Raw genomic sequence first — 9,904 nt, 5'->3', positions numbered from 1 at the left:
TTTTGGACTGACAGTATCTGGGAATGAAATACAGACACACCCACGACATGCACAAGACGGAGTCACCATGCATAGTCACTTCCCTGTGGCCGCTGAGTCAAACCACACACACACACAATGATGTGGACGAAGAAGGAGCACAACTAAAGTCACACATGCATGCACAAACAGTCCGGGTCAGTAAGTGAACGACTTTATTTCGGAATGATGGGGCGGTGAGATGGGAACGGTGCCATACAATGCTACGGTGTGAAGAAGGTGGGTGACGGGTCCGTTTTGTCTGACGATGCTGCAACACACACCACACCACTGCAGTCCACAGCTCAACTGCAGCAATACATCCCGGCTCTCTCTCATTCTCTTACATCCCACCATCCACACATGCATGCATGCCGGTACATGCAAACTGACATACAAACACTTATAAACATAGTCATGCAAACAAGCGATCTGACTCACACGAGCTTACATGTGTGTGTGTTTCAAACTGAAATATGACAATGCGGGCAATGGCTCATTCAACAAAAGCTTGAACATAAGTAAAACACAATGGAAAAGTAATGCTTGATTAAGGAACTGAAAACAAGTCAAAGGCTGAAAGGCAAACGTGACCCACAGAATCAGAGAATCAGAACCAGACTAACAGACGCAGACCACCCAGCACAGTGAACAGAAGCAGAAGAGGAACGCCCTGCTCCTCGGACACATCATGCCTACTCACCTGTGCAGAGGGGGATGGAGAACGGAGGGCAGGCGGGGACGGAAGGAGGGAGGTATGCCTCATGATGTCTGCAGGGCTTGCTCCTGTTCCAGTCTCTGTCACACAGTAGTAACAACATGTAACACAGCAACATCATTTCGCACGTCACACAACAGCAACATGCCACACAGCAACATTTCACACAACATGTCACACAGCTACATGTCAACAACATTTTACACAACATTTCACACGCCAACAACATGTCACGCAACGTGTCATACAAGAAGAACATGTCACACAACAAGAGCATGTCACACAACAACATGTCACGCAACATGTCATATAACAAGAATACATCACACAACAACAAGCCACACAACAACACGTCACACAACAACACGTAACACAACAGCAACATGTCACACAACAACAACATGTAAAAAAATGACAACTTATAAAAACATCTCAGACACCACCACGGCTGGTGAATGGGGCTATGTAGGGGCAGTGTGCAGGTGTTGATGTGATGATGTCATGGAGAAGATGCAATGACTGTCAATGGGGGTGGGGGGTGACAGTGGTGGGGTAATGGCCTGTGGCTGCCCATGTTACCATGGTGATTAGCACTGTGGCTGTCGACGAAAGATGACAGGGCTTACCTGTATGCAGTAGGTGATGAATGTGTGTGAAAAGTCCGCAGGTAAAGCTGAAACAGACATATACTTACGTCCTTTGAAATGTTCATGAATTCCAAAAACATCTAAGTATACGCACACGCACATATACACAGATACACAGAGAACAAAAAAACAAAACAAAACAAATCAGACCAGTTGCTAATAATATTAAGACGAGGTAATAAACACATATACCCATGTACCACCCAAAACACCAAAACAACCAACTTCAACGAGAATAACAGCACTAACAATAACAACAACTGAACAACAACACTAACAATATCAACAAAACACCACCACCAAAAATACCAACGCTGACAGCACTAACAAACTGACCATCCAGGTACTGCAGCAACTCCACATAACCCAGTGTGTCCAGTAAGGGGGCCAGGTTGTTGGTCTCTGCTGCTGTCAGCATTTCAAAGGTCAGCACCCGGTGAGCGTCCGACAGCGTCTGGTGGAATGGAGATATCATGACTATAGACATCTCAGTACACACATGACTGGTGGAATAGAGACATCCATAGCTACAGACATCTCAGTACATACATGACTGGTGGAATAGAGACATCCATAGCTATAGACATCTCAGTACATACATGACTGGTGGAATAGAGACATCCATAGTTACAGACATCTCGCTACATACATGACTGGTGGAATAGAGACATCCATAGCTATAGACATCTCGCTACACACACATGACTATTGGAATGAAGACATCCATAGCTATAGACGTCTCGCTACACACACATGACTATTGGAATGAAGACATCCATTGCTATAGACATCTCGCTTAAAAAATGACTGGTGGAATAGAGACATCCATGATCCATAGCTAAGGCAGCACACAGCACAAATACATACACACATATAATGTAATACGCCATCTGTCATATAAACATGTGCATTCATACTGTATATATTCCTACATGTTGTGAAAAAAATCCTAAAATACTGCGTGGAAATAGAGCCATACAAGTTACAAAAAGCATCCCTGATGATGGCCAAGAACAACAGCATCAACAACACTACCACCACCAACGACAACACCATCACCATCAACAACACCAAATACTTACTCCGAACAAAACACCAGCATCACCAATATGTCCCACTAACAACAACACCACCACCAACGACAACAACAATACCAACACCATCAAAGCCAGACATGTACCCTGAAGAAGGGCTGGCTTTCTATGTCCCTGAGCAGGCCCAAGAATGGATCCGGGGTGACGTCAGCACGGCCCAATGGCTGTGTCCGTGTACCCAGCACCCCCCAGCACACACACATGACGCACAGAATGATTCGCATGGTCATCATCATCCTTTGTTGCTGCCTCGGCTGCTGACAGCTTCACTTTCTTGCTGGGTGGGTAGGCGGAGAGAGCTGGTCTGTTCACCTGGCTGACAACTGAACGCAACACACAGCTGACTTACAACTGTGTTTTGCGTCGTCACACATACATTCATGTCTGCTACCTGAGACAGGGAGGGGGGCAGAAAGACAGAGAGAGAGAGAGAGAGAGAGAGAGAATGGACTTATTAAAGCTGACCTTCGAAAACAAAAACAGGGGACGTTTGATCAGATTAAAAAAAAAAAATAAAAGAAGCAAAAAACAAACACACACACACACACACACAAAAAAAGAAAAAGAAAAAAAAAGAAAGAACAAAATAATAGCAATAGTGGAGGAAGAAAGGAAATGAGCACGACTGAACAAATGTTAACGCGCGATTGTGCACGCACACAGACGTAACCACACAAATGTACGTCATGTTATTCACAGACCAGTCAACCATACGCCACTGACTGCCTCTCGAGCAGTTAAGTTAAATAGATACCAACTAACCGAACGAAGCTAACTGAACCAGCCAACCAGCTAAATCTGACCGATGGAATATTCGCATGGATAATGCAAACACGTGTACATAAAACTATCCTTTAGTTTTTAAATGTGATTGTAATACGTCCCTTATCCAAGCAAAAACATGTCTCTTATCTATGCAAAACTATCTATTTCGATCTTGGAATCTATGATTTTGATTTTTTTAAAATGTTTTACAATCAACATTAATCTATACCGAAAAAAACATAACTGCTGCCAAGAAAATATATCCAAAGTAAAACAACAACAACACCCACATGCACGCACACACACACATACACCCACACACCCACTGAAGAGATTGACTGAGAACAATGACTTTAAAAAAAAAACTGGACTGAATTCACGTGAGCCAACAAAAATTCGGGTTGAGACGTCAACAAAATGACGCAATAATCGTACTGCGTAAACCATTCCCCTGTCACGTCTGACATCTGCCGTCCTCTAAAAGCGCCACGTGGACAGAGGTCAATGTTCACCGATTCCTTATCGGGATCCACCACAGACCCAGTCCCCCGAAACGTGGACAACATCACGTTCGGTGGGCAGGTTGAAATCCCCCTTTCTCCAAATGCCGTAACCGTCACACAGCTGAGATGAGAAAGTGTCCAGAGGCTTTTCCATCTGTTGGTAGATCTCCCCAAAGTGGGATTCAGGTTTTGGGGGAAGGTGGTGGTGGAGGGGACTGGGGGTTGTTTTGCCAGCCAGTCCTGTACTTTCCACAGCCCCGAAAGGGAGATAAGCAAGGTACACTAAAACTGTTCCATCCACTCCACTGAAGGCCAACAACACGTCCACGTTCACTGATGTGAAATAAACATCTCAGTTATCACAAATTTCCTAATGCCAAGCAATACCGTGCAATACATAAATGAAAAAAATATCTGGTGGACAATCATTCTATAGTTTTTAACGGAAACTGTTCCAATCATTCTATAGTTTTTAACGGAAACTGTTCAATGTATTTACCAAACACTGCTCAATGTGTTCTCCGAACATCCTACCAACTTTAACTGTCTTCCCCATCCCCGCATGTGACTGACTGGTCCCACAGTTCACATGCGATATTCCCCCAAATCTGAGAACGGCTGTCCACAACTGTGCAGTGATGCTGACTGACGGACAGACACACAGACGTGAACACATTAACTTCATGGTGGAAGTAACAATATTCTCGCAACAATTTATAAGTCCCCTGACATGATTAACGAGCAATTATGAAGAACAACAAACATGTTATTTACTCTTCGTAATAACCAATTTTCTGAATCTTGGAAGGGAAACAAGAAAGAAAGAAATATGGAAATGCACATCACTCCAAATGTACGAGCTGGCTTGGCGCAAATGTCGGGAAAAGGATACAGTCCATTTGTGCAAAGTGAGAGAAGGCAGTCGGACAGAAGAAAAAGGCGGAGATAAAATGAATGTGTGTGTGTGTGTGTGTGTGTGTGTGTGTGTGTGTGTGTGTGTGTGTGTGTGTGTGTGTGTGTGTGTGTGTGAGTGAGAGAGAGAGAGAGAGGCGGAGACACAAAGACACAAAAACAAAAGCAGAGAGACAGAAAGCTATTCAATGATAGTTGCAATTTCACCAGAAAAGGTGCAGGAAGAAAGGAATAAACACACACAATACCACACAATACCCGATAGCGATATAAAGACACAAACAAATATAACATAATAACACAGGATCAAGAACAGAATCAAATCAATCAAGTAACCAATCTGAACAACCTACCTTTACCTGCAGTTCCAGAGAAAAGAGAAAGGGTCAGGGAACGGACTGGAAAGGACAGCAGTTCCCAAAGGGACTTTATAACAGTATCAAGATTAACCCAACGATTACTGCCCTTTTCTTATGCAACCCCAGCCTCTGCCCAAGTTCTTATCGCTCTCCTGAACAACACTGAACTGATCATGTCGTTTTGAGCTTTACCGAACTATCACATAGCTAGAATGAGTTGTTCATGTAATGTATTGTATGAACTGTCCATGTTGTATGAACTATAACGAACTGTCCATATTGTGTGAAGTACAGTGAACTCAGTGTCCACATACTGTGAATTAGTGAACTGTCCATGTTGTGTGAATGAACTATCCATGTAGTGTGAATGAACTGTACATGTAGAGCAAATTATAGTGAACTGTCCATGTAGTGTGAATGAACTGTCCATGTATTGTGACCTACAGTGAACTGTCCATGTGTGAATGAACTGTTCATGCAGCCTGAATGAACTGTCCATGCAACTGAAATAAACTGTCCATGTAGTGTGAATTACACTGAACTGTCCGTGTTGTGTGAACTACAGTGAACTCTCCATGCAATGTGAATGTAGTGTGAGCTACAGTGAACTATGTTATGTGAATTACTGTGAACTGTCCATGTAGTGTGAATGATCTGTCCATACTCCATGTAACGTGATTGAAATGTCCATGTAATAGAACAATAGTGAACTGTTCATGTAGTGTGAACTACAGTGAACTATGCATGTAGTACGGATCAACTGTCCATGTAGTGTGAACTATAGTGAACTGTCCACATCGTGTGAATGCATTGTCCATGTACTGTGAATTATAGTGAACTCTCCACGTAGTGTGAAAGAACTATGTGGTGTGAACTACAGCGAGCTGTCCATGAAGTGTGAATGAGCTGTTCATGTGTGAACTACACTGAACTGTCCATGTAGTGGGTACTACAGTGAACTGTCCATGTAGTGTGAATGAATACTCCACGTAGTGTGAATGAATTGTCTATGTAGTGTGCACTGCAGTGAACTGTCCATGAAGTGAACTACAGTGAACTGTCCACAGGGTGAATGAATTGTCCATGTTGTGAATGAACTGTCCATGATGTGTGAAATACAGTGAATGAACTGTCCACGTAGTGTGAACTACAGTGAACTTTCCATGAAGTGAACAGTGAACTGTCCATAGAGTGTGCATGAACTGTCCACGTACTGTGAATGAACTGTTTATGTTGTGTGAATTACAGTGAACTGTCCACGTAGTGTGAATTACAGTGAACTGTCCATGTTGTGTAAATGAACTGTCCATGTAGTGTGAATGAACTATCCATGTAGTGTGAATGAACTGTCCATGTAGTGCAAACTATGGGAAACTATCCATGTAGTGCGAATGAACTGTCCATGTGTAAATGAACTGTTCATGTTGCGTGAATGAACTGTCCATGTAATTGGAATAAACTGTCCTTGTAGTGTGAATCACACTGACTTACACTTAACTGTCCGTGTTGTGTGAACTACAGTGAACTGTCCATGTAATGTGAATGTAGTGTGAGCTACAGTGAACTATGTTATGTGAATTACGGAGAACTGTCTATGTAGTGTGAATGATCTGCCCATGTAACGTGATTGAAATGTCCATGTAAAATGAACAATAGTGAACTGTCCAAGCGGTGTGAACTACAGTGAACTATGCATGTAGTGAGATCAACTGTCCATGTAGTGTGAACTATAGTGAACTGTCCACATATTGTGAATGCATTATCCATGTACTGTGAATTATAGTGAACTCTCCACGTAGTGTGAATGAACTATGTGGTGTGAACTACAGCGAGCTGTCCACGAAGTATGAATGAGCTGTTCATGTGTGAACTATATTGCACTGTCCATGTAGTGGGTACTACAGTGAACTGTCCATGTAGTGTGAATAAATAGTCCACGTAGTGTGAATGAATTGTCCATGTAGTGTGAACTACAGTGAACTTTCCATGAAGTGAACTACAGTGAACTGTCCATAGAGTGTGAATGAATTGTCCACGTTGTGAATGAACTGTCTATGAAGTGTGAAATACAGTGAATGAACTGTCCATGTAATGCGAACTACAGTGAACTGTCCATGAAGTGAACAACAGTGAACTGTCCATGTAGTGTGAACTACGATGAAATGTCCATGCAGTGTGAATGAATTGTCCATGCAGTGTGAACTACAAAGAACTGTCCGTGCAGAGTAAACTACAGTGAATTGTCCATGTAGTGTGAATGAACTGTCCATGTAGCGCGAATGAACTGTGCATGCAGTGTAAACTACAATGAACTGTGCATGCAGTCAACTGTCTTTAAATCATTCGGAACGATATGAAAAGAATCCTTTTGTATTCCAGTTTTGTTGTGCACTTCCACAGAAAAAATGAAGGGGAAAAAACAAACCAGACCCATTGAAGCATGGGACTCCAATAGCACTGAACCAATCGGAAACTGATCAGTCTTTCCCTCAATAACGAAAAGAATGAAACAGCTTCCCCAGCAACACACACAGTGGAACAATAGTTTCTTTTGATGACAACAAAACGTTAATTTACAAATTAGTCACCAACAATGGGGGTAATACAACTGAACATGCGCGAATGGCCGCTTGACGTGCGCATGTGTACCTGCGTGCGTGCACATGTATGTGTGAGTGCATGCAAGCAAGCATGAAAGCATACGCGCGCACGTGTGTGTCTGTGTGTGTGTGTGTGTGTGTGTGTGTGTGTGTGTGTTTGCGCTACAAGCACTTGTGAAAATTCATGTGTGTGTGCATGGATAAAAAAAAAGAAGCTGATTATGACTGCGAATCGCAGACAGTGAAACCAGTGAAGACCTTTCCCCTGCAGGTGCTGGTGAGTGAAAACATTATGCAAGCAAAGAGGCAAGGGCATCATCACTTCAATGCTGCCCACGGAGAAGGAACAGCGAAGCTAGTCTGCTTCCACATCCCCATACCCACGCACAGCGGAGTGGAAACAGCGCGTGCAGTGCGTGCGTGCGTGCGCGCCTGTGTGTGTGTGTAGTGTAATGTAGTGTAGTGTAGTGTAGTGTGCGTGCGTGTGTGTGTGCGTGCGTGCGCGTGTGTGTGCATGAAAGACATGGACTACACACACGCGCGCGCGTGTATGTACGCACAGACATAACTCCCACTTTGCTCTGGCCCACACACTAAACACACACGATGTTGATGGTGTACCCGAATTCAGCTAATCATGGGGTCAGCCACACTCTTTCAAAAAACAAAACAAAACAAAACAAAAAAACAAAAATAAAACAAAAACAAAACACACACACACACACACACACACCAAAACAAAACAAACAATCTCAGTATCTCTCTCTCTCTCCACTGCTACTATTATGCATGTATGGAAACAGGTGACTCACTCTTCACAGCCATGCTGAGTGCAAAGCCTTCGACCCCTCCACGCCGTGCTGTGATCGGCTGACAAGTCACAGGAAAATAAAACACCCACCTCCCACATTGTTGTTGGCATTTCGAGTATATTTTTTCAGCATGCGAACAATATTCAACTACCAATAGATTCGGCATCTTTCGATCAGGAAAATGAACAAAGGCCAAGCCAGCGGTGCCTTGGACCTAGTTTTCATTATCTTGTACATGTATGTGGTTAAAACACGGAAACAAATCAACATTTTCCACAAAAACAACCACGGGGAGGGGTGGGGGTGGGTGCGGGGGATCAGGAACTCCAAAAGAAAGATCATTCACACAACTGCAAAAAAATAAATACCTCTTGACCAGACTTGGTCAAACATCAATGACTGGGGAGCACTCTGAACCTCCTCCTGTAAAGATCAAGCCATCAGTCACAATGTGATCATTTCAAACTGGTCTCAAGCAACTCGATTTTAAATCTAAGCACTGCCACGTCTGGTTCCTGTTAACACCGAGGTCATGACATGGGGTCAGTAAGTTTTGGTTTTCTGTCTCGCTTCAGTGGTTAAGTAAGTAGTGCAGTTTATTTTGCACACAATCAATCTTTCAAACATCGTACTCACACCGTGACGACGTGTGAAAGGGGTGCAGCGGTCACATTGGTGAAGCCCATTGTCACAGGAACACAGGTTTTCGAAGACTGAACGTACAAAGTCAGATCTGAATGTCGTCTGCTTCGTTTCTTTGTGCTGCAGGAGAGCGGGTAAAGTTTAAGTCCCCTGAGTGTCATTTTTTGTATTTCTTTGTGATCATTTCGTTGAAACATTCTTTATTATCTGTATCATCATTTATTGTGTTAATGTCAACTGTTAATTTCAAGAATGTTACAAAAGACAGGGATTAGTTTCTTCTGCGGATCTGGACACTATCATCAAGCAGGCACTACACACGCGCACGCGCGTGCGTGTGTTCAATTTTACGTGTTTCTACTTGAAGTGATATTAGGGGTGGGTGTGTCAGTGTTTTTGGCCGTAGGGGAGGGGCGAAGGTGGAGGGGGGATGATGGGGTAGGGGGTTGAGCGAGGTTAGACCTGTGAGAGAGCCCTTACCAATTAATTCTTTCAATTTATCTAGGAGTTTTGCCACATGACCAGCTCGAGAATTTCATGTTCCATGGCGGAACAGCTATGACACACTGGTGGGTTAAAACAACTAAAAATGATCAGTCGCTGTACTGTAATTACGAAGAGGAGAAAATAGATAATTTTATAAATGACATAAAATAAAATTATCAGTGACGTGACAGTTGCAGGCTACAAAAGTCATCAGCTTCGCTGAGTGCACACAGCACAACACGGGAGACGGGTGTACTTGCCACTGAAGGGAGGGTGGGGGTTGGGAGTCCGCCACATTTTCACTGAGACTGACAACATGATTCAGCCATTGCAGGCTGGGTTTTCTTC

The 9,904-nt window shown here is 43.3% G+C and overlaps 1 protein-coding gene across 1 annotated transcript; it reads right to left on the bottom strand.

Annotated features, from left to right (window-relative positions):
- Nucleotides 1-780: 780 nt before the first annotated feature.
- On the bottom strand, nucleotides 781-9,143 carry LOC143284979 (uncharacterized). Its single transcript, XM_076592141.1, has 5 exons — nucleotides 9,065-9,143; nucleotides 2,564-2,800; nucleotides 1,720-1,837; nucleotides 1,363-1,409; nucleotides 781-816 (listed from the first exon to the last, which is right to left on the bottom strand). Exons 2-5 carry the CDS (start codon nucleotides 2,711-2,713, stop codon nucleotides 781-783), a joined length of 351 nt encoding a protein of 116 aa, XP_076448256.1. The 5' UTR covers nucleotides 2,714-2,800; nucleotides 9,065-9,143.
- Nucleotides 9,144-9,904: the final 761 nt, after the last annotated feature.

The sequence above is a fragment of the Babylonia areolata genome, chromosome 8 (assembly GCF_041734735.1).
Source record: "Babylonia areolata isolate BAREFJ2019XMU chromosome 8, ASM4173473v1, whole genome shotgun sequence".
NCBI classification, from domain to species: Eukaryota; Metazoa; Mollusca; class Gastropoda; order Neogastropoda; family Buccinidae; genus Babylonia; species Babylonia areolata.
The sequence above is the reverse complement of the archived record's forward strand: the minus strand, read 5'-3'. Positions and strand labels throughout refer to the sequence as shown.

Coding starts and splice junctions, on each gene's coding strand:
- LOC143284979 (XM_076592141.1), bottom strand. CDS start 2,713: ATGATGATGACCATGCGAATCATTCTGTGCGTCATGTGTGTGTGCTGG. Junction 1,838..2,563: donor AAAGCCAGCCCTTCTTCAGG/GTACATGTCTGG, acceptor CCATTCCACCAG/ACGCTGTCGGACGCTCACCG. Junction 1,410..1,719: donor GTTGCTGCAGTACCTGGATG/GTCAGTTTGTTA, acceptor TGTCTGTTTCAG/CTTTACCTGCGGACTTTTCA.